Source organism: Myripristis murdjan, chromosome 22 (assembly GCF_902150065.1).
Source record: "Myripristis murdjan chromosome 22, fMyrMur1.1, whole genome shotgun sequence".
NCBI lineage: Eukaryota > Metazoa > Chordata > Actinopteri > Holocentriformes > Holocentridae > Myripristis > Myripristis murdjan.
In genome coordinates, this window is record NC_044001.1 from 9,206,332 (window position 1) to 9,223,173 (window position 16,842).

At 40.1% G+C, this 16,842-nt stretch overlaps 2 protein-coding genes and 1 non-coding gene across 3 annotated transcripts in view; 1 reads left to right on the forward strand and 2 right to left on the reverse strand.

Moving 5' to 3' along the window:
• The window catches only part of LOC115354689 (otoferlin-like), a 33,032-nt gene extending 25,684 nt beyond the window's left edge, over positions 1-7,348 (forward strand). Inside the window, exon 43 of the mRNA XM_030045156.1 lies at positions 6,787-7,348. Within this exon, the coding sequence (XP_029901016.1) occupies positions 6,787-6,967 (181 nt within the window). The 3' untranslated portion in view covers positions 6,968-7,348. The remainder of the gene's footprint in view (positions 1-6,786) is intronic.
• A 2,223-nt stretch (positions 7,349-9,571) lies between these two features.
• trnaa-agc (transfer RNA alanine (anticodon AGC)) lies at positions 9,572-9,644 on the reverse strand. Its single transcript has one exon. It is a non-coding gene; the product is annotated as a tRNA-Ala (tRNA).
• Positions 9,645-10,357: 713 nt separating this feature from the next.
• Positions 10,358-16,600, reverse strand: mapre3a (microtubule-associated protein, RP/EB family, member 3a). The gene is made up of 7 exons (XM_030045154.1): positions 16,483-16,600; positions 14,897-15,024; positions 14,639-14,784; positions 14,354-14,510; positions 13,131-13,273; positions 12,485-12,637; positions 10,358-11,875 (listed from the first exon to the last, which is right to left on the reverse strand). The coding sequence occupies exons 2-7, from the start codon at positions 15,015-15,017 to the stop codon at positions 11,807-11,809; spliced, it is 789 nt and encodes a 262-aa protein (XP_029901014.1). The 5' UTR covers positions 15,018-15,024; positions 16,483-16,600; the 3' UTR covers positions 10,358-11,806.
• Positions 16,601-16,842: the final 242 nt, after the last annotated feature.

Below are 16,842 nucleotides of genomic sequence, written 5' to 3' on the forward strand. Positions count from 1 at the left end.
ATTTAAGTACACATACTGTAGCCTGTAACCATAAAGATAGATAACAGCTGTGATTTCTGATAGAAAGTATATTCTACTGAAACTGAGGAAGTTCCAACACTTTATTTGGATATTAATGTTGATTTTCAACTAACTAAATGACAAAAAATAGAGTTCAACAAGCTATCATGTGCCTGTTTGATACATCTTTAGAGACTATGTAACCTGAACCCCAACTAGAACCTATCCCCTGTCCATAAGGTTAAGCCTAAACCAGATACTCAGTATCTATAGACGTAGTTTTCAGTTGCAGGTATCACAAGTATCAACAGGTTTCATATTCACCATCGTCATTTGATAGTAATGGTCGAATGACATGGGTTTTTCAGTTGCTGATGCCAGTATTTAGAGAGCAGGGCCAGCATGTAATGCTAATAGCATGTTTTTTTTTTTTTTTTTTTTGGCACACACAATTGGTGAACTTAAATGAACATTTATTTGACACTAATGTTATTCGCTGCTTTGTCTCTGAGAGAAAAGTGAAAAAACATGCTTATGACTGGCTGCCTGCAGACATTTTTTGTTTCTCGGCCTCATGAGTGCAAATATCGGCTGATGCCAGTTACCTCAAAATGCCAGACATTGGCTTGAATAATCAGCTGACAGATTAATCGGTCTGTCTCTACATGATAGTTAGTTGAGTATTAGCATTTGACTGTCCAAATGAAGAGTGACAAGAAAGCCCACTCTAGACGTCTGTGAAATTATCTGTGAAATTAGTCTTTGAAAATCTTTGCATATTTTTGCCTTTTTACAAAAAAATAACACCATGGAAAGTGAATATTCTAGGCTTTGTTTCTGGTTGCCAGTAGATTTCTTTTTTTGAGATATAAAATGAATATCAAGTTGGAGGTGAATGAACTATCCATTACTGAGAAACAAGGCACTCCAAGGATGAAGGACAAAGAAAACAACTACCGGGGGGAAAACAACGATCCATCATTAACGGATAACAGAGAAATCAAGAGAGACAGGAAGAAAAACCCAAGTCCGTGCAGTTTCAGAGAAAACACCTGTGAAGGAAATCGAGGGTGAAATTAAAAAGGCAACACTTCCAGATGATAACCTCTCATCGGCACAAAGGGGGGTGTGGTCCTGATGAGCTCTGGAAGCATATTTTATGAAGAAGTATAATTATCACAGTGATGAAAATGTGGAAGACGGCACTGATTCTCGCTTGATCAAGAGGAAATGGAGGCAAAAAAAATTCCAAAAAAGCTACAACTGCAAGAAGCAAAAGCCTGGCACAGCATCCCAAAGGAGCCAGCTGTCTGGTCTCACCATGCCTGCACTAATGCCCCCCTGGCTGTGTGTGTTAAATACAGTCTTGCAATGTGGTGATTTGGATTTGCTATTTTTGAGCTAATGTCTTAGTTTACCTATCTTTGTCAGTAATCTGTCCATGTTTGCTCTGGTTTACCGTGTTTATTGTGTATATGTATTTCCATTTGCATTTCTTGGTCACAAGCATGTAGTGCATGGCTTGGAAATTGTCAATAAAGTTGAATACAACTGTTCCCCGCCATCTGAATGACAGAGAAAGAACAAGATGATCGTCCGATGGAATCTGGACCCATCGTTCTAACCAACTCTTGTTTATCTCTGTGCTCCACCAGCCGTCCAGATACTGCCCTCCTTTGGTTCCTCACTCCCCTCAAAGCCATAAAACACTTGCTCTGCAACCAGTACAGGTGGCTGACCATCAAGATCGTCACCGCTCTCCTGCTGCTGGCCATCTTGGCTCTTTTCCTCTACAACATGCCGGGTTACATGGTGAAGAAAATGCTGGGGGCCTGAGAAGCTAGATTCTTCAGTAGGGTGTGCACTGAGTAGTTAGTATGTCTTCTTAGCCGGGGAATCTCTTTGCACTTACTTGCCATTTGACTAAAGAAAAAATTAATGCATTATCATATGAGGACTATTAGAGTAGCAGTGTTACACGAAATCGTATGTTTATTGATGAATTGATTAAGATAGCTAATGTCTAAACATCTCGGCATATCCCTACAGTTTTGTGATAACTACTAAACACCAGTTTTGCATTTTTCTTCAAATGTGATTTTCTTTTGGTGGCATTTTGTGCCTATGTGCACACTAAAGTCATTCAGCATCCATTTTTCACAGACAAAATTTGATGTAATTGGAAATAGAAGATTTCAAATAATCTAAGAAAGTGACATGTATAGTAAAACACAATCAAATGTGTTTGCTTGTGTTGAAATTTATATTTTCTTGCGTTAACAGTTTTTTTTTTTTTGCAGTGATTTATCGTGTCTTGTTACATTAACATTAATTTCTATGTTTTACTCAATTGGGTGTAGTCAAACTATGTATAATACTTTAAAGTGATAGCTCAGATTCTTACTCATATGATTGTATTTGTTGCTGTATGTGAGTGTAATACATCCACCGAGTTTGGCCCATTTTATCCTTTGGCATTGCTATGGCAGAAAACAGTTTTGCCATTTTGGAAGCCAGGGGCCTGAAATTAGCAATTAAAGTTGAACTTAACAAACAAGTGTTGCAGTGCATCTTTCAAAAAAACAAACAAACAAACAAACAAAAAAAAAAACTTTGAGTCACCGCTTAAGCCCGCATTGAGTTCCCCTCTATATCTACTTCATTCATTTTGGAGCTGTACGCTCCCAGTGAAGCTCTTGCTCTCAAGTCAGGGAAGGATTTAACAGACCAGACTTAATAGATGAATTTAGCTCACATGCAGCAACAAATACGATTGTATGGGTAAGAATCTGAACTATCCCATTAAATTTATGAATAAATTGACCTTTGAATGATCAACTTTTCCAGTAGTCCTTGTCGTCTGTGTGTATGTGCCCTTACCTTTGTATTTGTATGTATGAGTGGGTAACGAGAAGTGAGAAAGGCCTCTCCACTGACCCTGCATGCCTTCTCACTTCTTATACCAATACATACAATTATTAACTGTGGGGCTAAAACACATTATTTTCTACTGTAAGCGTCTTCTTCATCCAACCTCCAAACCAGCAGGACATCACGCTCGGTGTATAGGTAAGTAGGTCTTACCTTGGGTGGCAGTGGTAACTTCAAACCACTGACAGATGGAGCCTAAGAATGGCTGTGGGTCCGTGCGTCTGTCCATTCAACACCTTACAACAAGGCATATCACTATTCACTGTGTGAACATGTGTCCCTGTCAATTTTGGTGACTTTTTGACCCTCTTACTCCACCATCAGGCAAAATTTTGCCTCATATATGATATTTCAAAATCTACTGGGCAGTTTGCCATTAAATATGGGGAACACGTTCATGCTCCTCAGACGATGAACCTTGTCGATTTTGGTGGCCTAATGACCTTTCCTCCAGCACCACGATTAGACCAGCCGGGCACCGGCGACAGAGGAGCCACACTCGTTAGGAACAACACTCCTGTATATACAGTATATATACAGTTGTGTTGTTGAATGGCTTTGGCACTGTCTAACTGTTTTCAAATCTATCTCTGTTCCCTACCAGCCGCCCGGATGTTGCCCTCCTCTGGTTCCTCATTCCCTTCAAAGCTGCAAAGCACCTGGTGTGTGACCAGTACAGGTGGCTGACCATCAAGATCGTCACCGCCCTCCTGCTGCTGGCCATCTTGGCTCTTTTCATATACAACATGCCGGGTTACATGGTGAAGAAAATGCTGGGGGCCTGAGTTCAGCCAGCAGAAGTTAACTTCCTCAATAGGGTGTGCACTGAGTAATTAGCGTGTCTTCTAGTCCTGGGAGTATCTTTGCACTTATTTGCCATTTGACTCAAGAAAAATGTATGCATCATCATATGAGCACTGTTAAAATAGCAGTGCAATAAGAAATCTTATGTTTAATGCGTAAACATCTTAGCATAGCCCTACAGTTGTGTGATAACTGCTGTAACACCAGTTTTGCCTATTTCTTGAATGTGATTTTTGTTTGGCGGTATTTTGTGTCTCTGCCCACTAAACCCATTCAGCATCCATTTTCACCCACAATATTGAATTTAATTGGAAATAGAAAATTTCGAATGGTACAGGAAAGTGACATATTGTGAAACACAATCAAATGTGTTGCCTTGTGTTGAAATGCAGTTGAAGTTTCCTGCTTGAGCAATGTTTTTGTCAAGTTTGCATTGATTTATTGTGTATTTATTGTGTTAGATTCACATTTATTTATATGTTTTGCGCAATGGGGTGCAGTCGAACTATGTATAATACTTTAAATTTGTGAATAAATTGACCTCTGAAACATAAATGTTTCCTGTAGTCCTCATCGGTGTGTATCCTTACCCTTGTATTTGTATGTAAGTGATGGACAGCCTCTTCACATTTGTGGGGCTCAAACAACTTACTATTGTCCATAAGCATCTCCATTCAAATTTCACACTAACAGGACATCACACTTGGTCAAGAGGTGAGCAGATCTTACTTTGGGTTCTATTAGTCATTTTTGTCCATTTGTCAATCAGAGCTTAAGGATGGCTGCATCGGTGTGTTTGTTTAAACTCTACCTCAAGACAGCATATCTCAGCATATAAATTTGGTTATTGTTTATTTTCATTTCATGGCTGGTGTTGGGTGCTAACCAGGCTTAATGCCACTGGCTTATCCCCATTTCAGAGGGGATCATTGAGGTTCAAAAGTCGATGCCAAATAGAAGTGGCATTCATCATCTGAGGGCTGGGAATCTGAAGATTAATTTGAGATGTGGCTCAGCACTGTGTGTCAGGTTATTATAGTGAAAAATTTGTAACAAACATTGTTTTTTGGTTTGGTGCCTATTTGTTTATATATTTATTTAGAGTGTATAAGGATTATAACAATGTGATTGAGCCATTCCCATGCTCAGGTATGTATCACAGGTTGTTGCAGCAATTTTTGGGTTGATACCATTTGTTATATAGCTTTGGTGCAAAATTTGACCACTGCTGAAATGATAAACATGGTCAAAAATCCCTCCAAAACCCCACAGTGAGACTCCAAGACCTTTAGGAGCACCATAGCAAAAAGTCCTACTTTAATTTGTTGTCAAAGACTTTTAACATTTAAAGATTTCTGAAACAATTACATTTTTCCGCTATGCACATATCATGAGGTCCGAGAAAATGGCCGTGCCAATTTCTCCCTCGCCAAAATTTAGCCTAACATTGGAGCAATAATTAGCCCCCTTCCAATAACCTCAAATGACATACTTGACACCAATGGAGTCTTTAGTTCATCTAGTGTCATATGATATCTTCCCTCTAGCGTAAAAACTGAGACTGCTACAGCCTCTGAAATAGAGAGTTTTAGCCAGGCCCGCCATGGTGGTGTCAAACTAAACCTAAGAAGAATTGGGGCTTTGGAGAAAACATTCGGGGCTGGAACCCAAGAAACCGCCACCTTGCCCCTGCCCTGGCAGTTCTACTTTTGCAATGAATTCATGTGTGGCTATGCAATCAGTGGAGGCTCGCTGTAGTGACACCCGCTAAATTATTTAGAATTTTGTATTCCACCTTTTGAGCAGCAGAGAAACTTGTGTGCCTACACATAGGACTGGTGGCTTCACAAATCGTCACCACATATTGTCTATTCAAGCCTTAATGCTTTGCATAATGCTTCACCATGAAATAGGGCTTTGTGTTTGTGCTCTCAGGCGCTACCTGTACAATGTGATGTCCTATGATGCTGTGATGTTGAGTTACCTCCACGAAGGGAAATCCTGAGTACTCAACCTGCATGACCAATAGCTAGTTTCTTGAAGGGAAGGGTCCACAGAGGTCCACTGCAACATTTTTCTAGGGTCCGCTGGGAGGCTCAGACATTTGTAATAGCTGGTTTTCGGTTTTTGGTGTGAATGACTGAATACAAGATACCAATTCTTCAGCGTGTTTGTCTATCCCTGGAAACCAGATTTTTTCTCAGAGCAGCTGCTTGGTTTTGACTATGCCTTGATGGTCTTTGTGAGCAAGAGCAAGGGCTCTGGATTGCAGGGTCTGACTAATCTGTTAACCAACCTGAAAATGAAACTGCCTTCTTCAAGGGTTTTAAGCTGCTCTGTGATGTTGTAGACTGCTGTCAGGGTTGATCGATCAAGTTGTTTCACATGATCAAACAGGCTTTGCAGTTGCTCAAGTGAATCACATTGTCAAGATGCTGTAGCAGGGAATCATTGAAGGTCTCTCTTTTTGGTTCTTGGAGAGTGATTGCTTTGGGTTCCGCATATTGACACCATGTATGGTCGTGAGCAAGTGCAGCATTTGTGGATGATGAGACATGGAGTCTGCTGGGTCACAGTTTCCAGGTTTGTGGATCGATTTGAACCCATAAGGTTTGAGTAGAAGCATACTTTCTCTGAATCATAGTCCTTGTTGCAAATACTGACATAGCCAGCAAGCGTGATGTTACGTCCTCTGTCTCTTAAAGGGCTAATGCCTAATTCTCGAAAAAAAATCTTATTTGATATCTCAATGTCTATTGGGCAGATTATCATGAAATCTGGAAGGCAAATTCATGCTACCCAGAAGATGAGCCTTGTCAACTTTGGTGTACTAATGGTCTTTCCTTTAGCACCACCTGCAGGTCAAAATTCTCACACTACATGATATTCTTCTGATATGCATCACACCAGTGGAGCACCAGCAGTGGCACTTGTTGTGAACATGTTCCTTTATATACACTGTTACTTGCAATCTGTTGTGTTGTTGAATGGCTCTAGCCCTGCCTAACCAAGTGTTTTTGTTTTTTTTCCCCCATCTCTGTGCTCTACCAGCCGTCCAGACATTGCCCTCCTCTGGTTCCTCATTCCCTTCAAAGCTGCAAAGCACCTGGTGTGCGACCAGTACAGGTGGCTGACCATCAAGATCATCACCGCTCTCCTACTGCTGGCCATCTTGGCTCTTTTCCTATACAACATGCCGGGTTACATGGTGAAGAAAATGCTGGGGGCTTAACCTATCCCCAGGAAGTCCCCAGTATTTCTTTATGCTGCATAAACATCCTTTCAGCTATAAGTAACTTTTTTTGTCCTTGAAAGAGTCTTTTCTTTTTTACCACTTGACAAAAGTATTCAACAAATGATAGACAAAAACCAACTAACTAATGACTGATAATGTGTATTACCCTGATATAATTAGTTCAACATAATTACCAAAATAATTTCTTGCAACGTAGTGGTGTAGCTTTATTATTCCTGAGTAGCAAATCTTAATTTTTCCTTTTTCCACAACAGCCAGATAATGGCTGTTGTGTTTGCATTGATTTAATGTTACTGTTTTTCACAAGTATTATTGGTCAACATAGCATTTCTTGGTCAGCAGTGTGCAGTATACAGTATGTATGACTTGGCTTTTGTGAATAAACTGATGAAAAAAAAAACAACTCCTCTCGTAACGTTTGTCATCTGTCCATACATTGTAGAAGAAATGCACTTCCAGTATATTTCTCAGTGTAATCACAGTGTTCCTGTGTATTTTTTTTCATATGTATTCAATTGTGTGTTTTTGTGCACTCAGCCAATAGCGTGTCATCCAACGATAAAAAAAAAAAAAAGTGATTCCTTTTTCAGAAAAATTATGGCACAATGATTAGGAAATAATTCATTAACAAGGGGGGAGATAAACTTAAGGCACTCTTGTGTGAGCAGGAATATTAAAATATGTTTAAAAAAAAAAGCCTTTATTCAAACACAGCAAGTTCATACATAAAAAAAAAAAAAAAAAAAACATTTCAACCTATTAGATCTTCATCGGGGTAGAAATAGGACAGTCTATTTTTAAAAAGCTAGTGAATAAATAACTTGAGACCTTCATTCAACAAAATGAATGAATAATGTTCACAGACAGTATTTTTCATGGGTTCTTTATGTTTTCAGAAAAAAATGAACAACAGAACTTCAAGCACTGACTTTTTTCCTCAATATTTTGAAGTTGAACTCTTTATTTATTACTGTGTTTCATAAATATCCATTACCATTACAACAATAAAGACATGAAGCCTTATGGGGTGGTTAGTTGCATAATGTGTTTGAATACAGTGTTAATATCATACATCTTAGTTCAATCTGGATTTATAGGACTGGACCTTTATGTCTCTCTGGTTTTGGCTCTCTAACTGATGTTTTATTTATCTATGCCCAACTAGCCGTCCAGACATCGCCCTCCTCTGGTTCCTCATTCCCTTCAAAGCCGTAAAACACCTGATGTGTGACCAGTACAGGTGGCTGGTCATCAAGATTGTCCTGGTCCTCCTGCTGCTGGCCATGCTGGGACTGTTCCTCTACAGCATGCCAGGCTACTTGGTGAAGAAGATGATGGGAGTTTGAGGATTATCTTCACCATATTGTTGCAAAGAAAAGGTTTATTGTTACTTTATGATGATGATGATGATGATGATGATGATGATTATTATTTGCTCTGGCATAGAGGATCCTATGAGATACACATTGAAGTGGATTTGGATTTCTGTATTAATGCTTTATTAAGAATACTGCAAGACTCTTATTTACTTAAATTTACTTTCATGTGTCTCTGAGCAACAACAGACTTCCATGTGTTGTTACAAGTAACACATAATGCTGAGGAGATTGCTGCACCTCTCCTTTTCCATCTGAGTTGCCTATAAAGCAGCACATACTGTCAGTCTGTTCATTTTTACCCTTGAAAATGAAAATGACTCTTTATTTAATCTTTGCATTTTCATTTCAAACTGATAATAAAGCCTTTTTCTCTGCATGTTCTCTCTTGAAGCACATTTGTGGAGTGATGTTGGGTTAACCACACAATCTGCCTAAACTGCTGCAAATTTGCCAGTGCCATGCTAATAATCACTGATATTATCAGTGATGGGGTAGAAGTCACTATCAAAGTAGCACACCTCACTGCGTTTTAAATTCTATGCATTACAGAGCAGCAATTTTATGTCTTCTCAATAATCAGGCTAGACAGCTAATGAGGTAAAATAAATAAATAAATAATCTGGCTTCATTTTGTTTGTGCACTTTATTTTGTAAATTTATTTTATAATTTATTTTTATTGATTGATTTATTCTGTAAATTCCATGAATTCCATAATCCAGTTTTAAAAAAAGTAGTATGAACTCTGTTTGCACAAATGCTACAGTGTTGCATACATGCAACAGTGTTATCTTTTACTCTTACTATGTAAGTTTTGCAAGCTACAACAGTTGTTTTTTGTTTGTTTGTTTGTTTGTTTGTTTTGCACAAGTGCTTTTACCTCAATTCAAAATGCTTTTAAGAAGGCCATTCTGGTACTTGGCCATCACTGAAATTGACCCATTTTACTCATCTAGCCCATTATTTAAGCTTTGAATGAGATATTCAGTAGATATACATGCGGCTGCTATGTCATGCTGGTCACTTACCTTTAGTGTGCGATCTTTGGAGAACTAGTGCTGCTGCAACCACAGCTACCAATGCATCAGTATTACTGCGCGGCTCTACATGCTTCACCAGGTGGTCTTTCTGACAAATTAAGATGTATTATATTGAATGACCTTGCATGGCCTTATTGCAAACACACAAGCAAAAAGCGGTGGCTGGAGGATGCGGGCATCGATCCCGCTACCTCTCGCATGCTAAGCGAGCGCTCTACCATTTGAGCTAATCCCCCGGTTGCAAAACGAAGCTCACACTAACAATTTCTAATAAAATAGTCGACACACAATAGTCTATATGATAAATAATGGAAATATGTAATTAATTATAGATGCTTTAGATTTAACTGCTTCGCACGTTAGTTGAAGGTTTAACCCAGATGATATAATGTCATTTCCATTGCTTCACTTATAAACAGATGCGTGCTGCCCCCTACAGCACCACAGGGGAACATACAGTGACTCTCAGCTTTGTAGGTGCCATTCAAGGTAACTGTAGTGCATTTTACCCGTATTTTTAAGGATTTTGGGTGTACTTTTAAGGATTTTAGTTATCTTTCTTACCCAGAGCGACTGGCATTGAATGCAGTAATAACATAAAATAGACCACCAACATTAAAAGCGAGCAGCAGTGAGGAGGTCAGGGGCCAGCAACTTGCACTACTTCTGTGACTCTACAAAATGATTGAACAGAAAAGGTATATAAATTAAACATAAGGTGAAAGGTAGATTTTTTGGGGGGGTATTGTGTAAATAGATAGACATAAAGTCCAGCTGCTGTATGACGGCTAATAAATTTAATTAAATTAAGTATTACACAGCTCAGTTTTGAGACTAAAGATAAAATGATTTTGGGTGGATCCTCATCTGTGTGCCAAGACCCTTTCCGTCACATCTGCCATGAGTTAGAGAGACATTAAACCTCACAGAGAATAAGCCACAGGAGACATTTTTATTTCACAACTGTTTATTTACTCAAAACTCAAAAGATGAGTGTTCTGCAAACATTTACATGGTCAATGAATGCGAGTTCCAGAGCAGACATCGGTCAGTTTGCAAAGTAAAAGCAGCAGGGGAAGGACGAGGAGACTCCCGTAGTTTAATAACTAGATGCTAATGACGACCAGCATCATTCTGAACTGGTCACAGACCCCTTAATATTGGCTTCCTTATTAACTTGAACTCATATGCCCATTAGCTGGGCGACTCTTTACGGCAAATCAAAATCATAAACACAGTGTGATTAGTAGTAAAAACATGACAAAGTCTGTCTTGTGACAATTTGTCTATGTTAATTCAGTGTCAGGCTCCCTTTTATTTTAGAATATAACTTTTTTTTTTTTTTTAACCGCTACAATCTAAGCCCATATTGTCAGTGTTCAGGGTCCACCTCTGATGTTTAAACTGGTAGGCTACTGCATGTCGGCCTAATAAATACATTGGCAATTAACCAGAATCGTGAGACGTAAGACAAAATCTCTACATAAAATACATTTACAAAATATGTCACTCATTCACAGTCAATGTGTAACATTCTCATGCTCAGATATGTTGCTGATCAATAATGAATAATCACAGAGCACTGATCATACGCCTTGAGTTGTTATATCACTATTTCCTTCAATGTTTCTACATGCCATGAACCTACCAAACAGAAACCAAAAAGCTCTATGCTGACTCAAGCACAAACCAAAACTGAAATAACACAACGGGCCTCAGTGTTTCGGTTAATGTACAGTAGTGTTTTGCACCAAATTTTTGCTACAGAGAGTTATTCTAAATGAAACATAAGTTAAATAAATAAGAAACCGTTGTTTCAAAAATCACTTGCTGATTTGTCTGCAGCTTCAGTAGCTCTGGGAGTGTCCTGGTGGCACATTGGAGCAGTGGGTTTGTCTGTGCTGTAACAGAAGTAAAACAGCGCACAAAAGGCAAATAAATAACTCCATGGTGAGCGGAAAAACGGTGTTCTCTCGGAAATCAAAACGCCGGTCACATATTTACAGACTCGAAGGTCACTGTATGCCATGTCAAACCTCCACATCTCGCATCACCTTGTCTTGGCTCAATTTTCTGTGTTGCTCATGCTAAAATAACTGGGATATGTCATTCAATATTGTTGTTGCTACTGAGTCAGTGGCGGCAGGGAGGAGCAGCAAATGATACAGAGTTGTCGTGTACAGTATGAAGACAGGCAGAGGGCGGGGGGGAGGGAGGGAGGAGGAAAGGGGGGGTCGAACAGATATACATGAGGGAGAAAGGAAAAGACAAAGAGAGCAGGGATAATGGGGAGTATTCATAGAGAGCGTGCAGAGAGAGTAGAAAACAAAATGAGGACAAAGAGGAGGAGGGGTGGGCAGATAGAAATGTTCAGGGGAGGGGAGAGAGGATGAGGAGTTCAGTATTCGTCCTGGTCCAGGTGAGCCTGTTCATCGAGATCGTCATCATCTGGGGCTGCAAAGCCATCCTGAGACACAGAAGATGGATATTAAGTTATGATCAGAGTGATGACAAGCTATCCAAGCATCCTGCGTGGGAATTATTCCCCGGTTCCTTTTAATTTTATTCAACTTGTTAGCTGATTTCCCATGCCAGAATGTTCACATACAGAAGAATAAATTCAAAAGAAGTTACTAAATAATTATTTTTTAATTTTATTTTTGTATGGTTATATCAAAAATCGATATTTTTCAAAATATGGTTATCCAAACTCCAATTACTTCTTCCTGGAGCATCCTCAGTGATGACATAATGAGAAAAAAATCAGCCAATAAAAATGTTTTTCATAAATCACATTTTTGAATAATCACACCCCTCCCATTAAATAAAACGTCCTCTCTCTCTACATGATCACCCGTTGGTTTAAGTGTTAAGCCCTGCCCCAAGAGCCTGTTTCAGCAGGACATAAATCAAATTAAAGAAGGAAGAGGCTCTTCAAATGTCGTTTCATTGTGACTTTAAAGTCCAGTCTGATCACAGTCAGCATTCTGACAGATAATTTCTTCCCGAGTCTACCATGCTGTAAGTATGTATGTCTGCAAAATCCAGATGAAAACATGTTGTTACTGGTGGATACCTCTGTTGCGTAGAGAATGTCGATTATCCTGCTGAGGATGGGGTTGTTTTCACTCTCGTGCTCCTGGCAGATCAGCTCAATGTCCCGTAGTTTGCTGAAATAGAAGTCTCTCTCCTTCTCTAGGCCGTCTACAGTCAACTTCAACTCCATCAACTTGCAAAAGACAAATAGGGGAGAGTGCAACATATAGTTTTGCCATATGAAAGACTATGATCATGCATATTTTGAAGCCACTGATAACATGGATGAGGGCCAAAGGGGAGAGTGTAGGTTTAAAGTATCATCTAGTTTATTACTATTGCCTTTAACCTAAAGGCAGTCATTCAAATGTCACTCTCATCTGTCTTTGTCCTGTCATAAAAATGTGTTCAGATGACAGGAAGGCAAATGTGGTGTAATTTAGAGTTATACTTTCACTTTTCATGTGATACTAGTCAGAAAAAAGGCAATCAACCTATAAAGAGAAACAAACTGATGGTCTCATATTCACAGTAACTGGGAAATAAGCTTGTAGTTGTTGATTGCCAACATTTCAACGGCGATATCAGCTCCTGACAATAGGTGTGAATCCCTCGAGTGATAACGTGGACAAGTGACAGACAAAGAAACAAGAGTGACAGGTGATATGGGCTCCTTGGGACTGCACCTGTTGATTTAGCTCCATGATCTCAGCATCACTGCCCCCATTTCTAGACAAAGATGGATTCTTCCTCATAGCCGGAGTGTTGTGTTGGACCCGCTGCGGTGTTGGCATGTTTTTGGGAACTGTTGGAGATGTCCTCTGTGGTCCTGCAGCAGTCAGAGACGGTCACAGATTGATTAGCATTTGAATGAAAAGGGATTTATTCCATTTACAAGGGCTTTGTAGCGATTGTGGCGATGGGTAAGGCATAGTTTTTGAAAACTGATGTTGAAAGCATAGCGTAAAGTTGTGCCTTTGATATGGCATTCTGTGAACTGTTTTCTGTTGCCCAGCAAAGCCAATATAAAAGACACAAATCGGGATTATAAATTATTAAGCATTAAAGGGATTTTGAAAAGCAAAAGGCCAAATCAAAACTTTCTGAACATTTTGAAATGGATCACCCTTATGTCAGCTGAACAGCATTATCACCTCCAAAAGAGACTTCAGGTGTATTTCAAAAGAACGCAAAAACAAAACATGCACATTATCACTATTTTTTCTTATAAATACATGTATGTAAAAATAAATGCCGTCATTCTGCCCATTTACAACCACACTGCTTACCAGTGACAAAGTCAAGGTCACAAAGCAGGCTTCTGGCACACTACATGTCAAAATAGATTGTCCGCTATGATTTCAAAGCAACAAAAAAAAAAAGCTTTCACAAAGACGTAGCAAGGCTGGTAAGGCTGAAGACATTACTGTTAGTAGAATGAGACAAATATAATCATTTCTTTATCAGTCCAGCTTTCAGAGGGATGGAGCTGCAACATTGTATCATCTAGTTGCAGTTCATCGGGGGGAGGAAATGGTTACATTAAATAATTTTGTAGTTTTTCTAACATCGCTGATCGCAATCAATCAGAATTGGGGAAAGGCAAGTTACAGATGAATTAGAAATTTCCACATTCATCAACCCCACTAATGCCGCATCCCACTAGGCACTGAGGTGATTAATCCAATCCCAACAGTGACTTAGTGATACCTACACAGGGTCATGTTGCTTGTGAATGCTGGGCAGTGAGATGGATCTAATAAGACAGCCGTCATTCTGTGAATCGTGCTCACACCACTTGCTTGCAGGGAGCGCTTTTGAGCCATCCAAAGCTCAGCAAGACCGTGCAGCAAAGGTAAAACCGTTTGGTTACCTGGGTTTCTCTTTGGTTTGTGGATAAAGTGATCACCTGGGTTGGGGGGAGGGGCCACATCCTGCCCCTGTCTGGCTTGTAGAGGGTCATACTCCTTCCCATCGTAGTTGGCGTCGAAGAACTTTTTGAACCACTGCACGAATTCAAAGTTGTCCTGGAACTTTCCTTTTACAAGCTTTTCTACGGGAATTATCTACAAGAATGGAAACAATAAATACTTGCATGTGACACAAACGCACCTGATACTGCTGTGCCGTTATAAGATTAGGTGGGGAAGACACAAAGACACACAAGCTAATATGATAATAACAAGAGTCTGACTTTGTCAACACTCATCCTTTTGAAGGCCGCCTGAAGAACTTTAAAGTTGTGTATAAATTCATGTTCCAGCTTGGCTTGAAATTTGACCTTCTTCAGCAGGATGCAGCCTGGAAACAACATGTCCATGAACTGGCAATATGCTGCCCCTGGAAAACATGACACATCCACACAGTGCTTTAGTTTTCATGGTCTCATGGGTTTTCCTCCCAACAGTCGGGAATAATGTGAATATTATAAAAAATATATATTCAGCCTCACCTGAACAGAGCTGTTCGATCTTGGTGTAGGTGAGGTGCAAGGAATCATTGACCCATGCCAGCATGTCATGTCGGCTCAGGTTGTCAATGGACACCGATGTGGCATACACATTCACTGCCATCCCCTACCTGAAATGAAACAGAGCATGTTATTAATAAAGAAAGAATCAAATACTGAATTATCACTTTATGAGACTGGCACATATTAATAATATCTAACTCTTAAAATAACCTTGTGGTGGATATGACAGCATGCATCACATGGCATGAATTTTATATGTTTTCTGAAGACATTCGGGTGATTACGTTATGTGCAACAAAATCAAGTGAAACCTAAGGAAATAAAACACAATTCAACCAAATCAGCCACATATATTTATTATAATTTGATTGTGTGACCTATCATTGATAGGCCACTGTATGTAAAGCCAGATGAATCAACTGCTGCCATCACATGATCAAGTTTAAAAACAAATGCTTCAGAAGACACAGTTTCAGCTCTAATCTGCCGCTGTAATTTTGGTGTAATCCTTCAGCAGATTAGAGAGACTATCCTGATGTTTATGAGCAGCTTCACACATCTGGCCTGCAGCCCTCTCTGTGTTCATTTTGTTTGCTTGTTAATACCGCCAGTGTCAAAATTGACTTACAGTGGAGAGTGGATCTATAATACCTTCACATTCTCTGTGACTAGATATACATATGCAATGGGCAGAAAATATTAGCATAGGCAAGCAGAGGCTGTGGGAAGCTGTTTTAAGGTCATATACCGCCTAGGTGACAGCCAGAAAGCAATTATGTCACTGAGTCTAGCACTAATAACAACTGAAATACACACTGCTGCAATTAGCCAGGTCAGTGTAAAAACATGAGCCTTTGGAGAGTGAAATACTGAGATTTCACTGTAGGCAACTGGTGCATAAACGCAGCATGGTGATTTCTGATAACCTACCAATATTGAGAGTGCACCTCCAGCAGCAGCGCGCATTACAACTGCACTCTCCCATGGGGCTTGGCTAGCCTACAATTAGATGATTATAACCTATAACCGTCCCGCAATAAACCCGTTTATGAGACATACAAGACAAGGCCGTAAGAGAGCTCCACCGACACGATGTGAGCTTAGGCGTTGCAGCGTTTTACCCAAGTGCAATTTATTTTAAACAGGGATACAGTGTTAACAAGAGCAGCGCACGAAAAGGAAGTCATTCTATTCTCCAAATACCCTGATCGGCCGGGCCTTTGCAAAGCCGCGCACAATGACTGCGGCAAAATTGAGTGTAAAATCCTGAACTGTAACAGGGACCCGCAGACGGAGATCTGGCATCATCTGACTATGCCGAGAACAATAAATGTGCCTGTTCGCTGGGTGTCTGTGTTTAAAAACCCGCAACGGTGTTGCTATCCGAGCGGCCCCCTCTACAGGCCTCCCTGAATACCTCAGGACTGTCAATGCAAGCGAATTATTCTCACTGGATGGGAATAAAACGTCGTTTCCCCGCCAACGCATTTGCATGCATAAAACGACGACAGCAGAAATAAAGACAATGAAGTGGGTCATTAGGGCTTTCGTGCGGTGATACTCACTGTATTTAGGACTGTCTGTGTTGTTATCACGCTGGCAGTATTCCTTATGTCAATGCCCGTGGCTGTCGTCGCTGCCAGACCCTACGCGGTGCAGTGCTTAGTAACGGGCCGCCCTGTCTGGGGCTGCAACAATCCAACACCCACTGCGCATGCGCCCGACTCCATGCTGTTCGGGGCTCATTATAAATAGGACTTTGGCCTGTTCTGGCTAAGAAACACATGATGTGTCTGGTTGGGTTTTGGGCCTGCTGGTGACTAAGGTTTTAGTGAGGGCAGGTCAGCCCTAACAGCTCTGATGTTAATGTTTCATCTTTTAAAAACTAGATCACAAGCAAAGCAGCTGCAGCATTCTATGCATCT

Bases quoted from the DNA above. Each gene is read 5' to 3' on its own strand.
- mapre3a (XM_030045154.1), bottom strand. From the start codon at position 15,017: ATGGCAGTGAATGTGTATGCCACATCGGTGTCCATTGACAACCTGAGC. The intron at 14,785-14,896 runs GTGAGGCTGAAT...CATGTTTTCCAG, and splicing joins GATCGAACAGCTCTGTTCAG to GGGCAGCATATTGCCAGTTC. The intron at 13,274-14,353 runs GTGATCACTTTA...TGACTGCTGCAG, and splicing joins GGCCCCTCCCCCCAACCCAG to GACCACAGAGGACATCTCCA.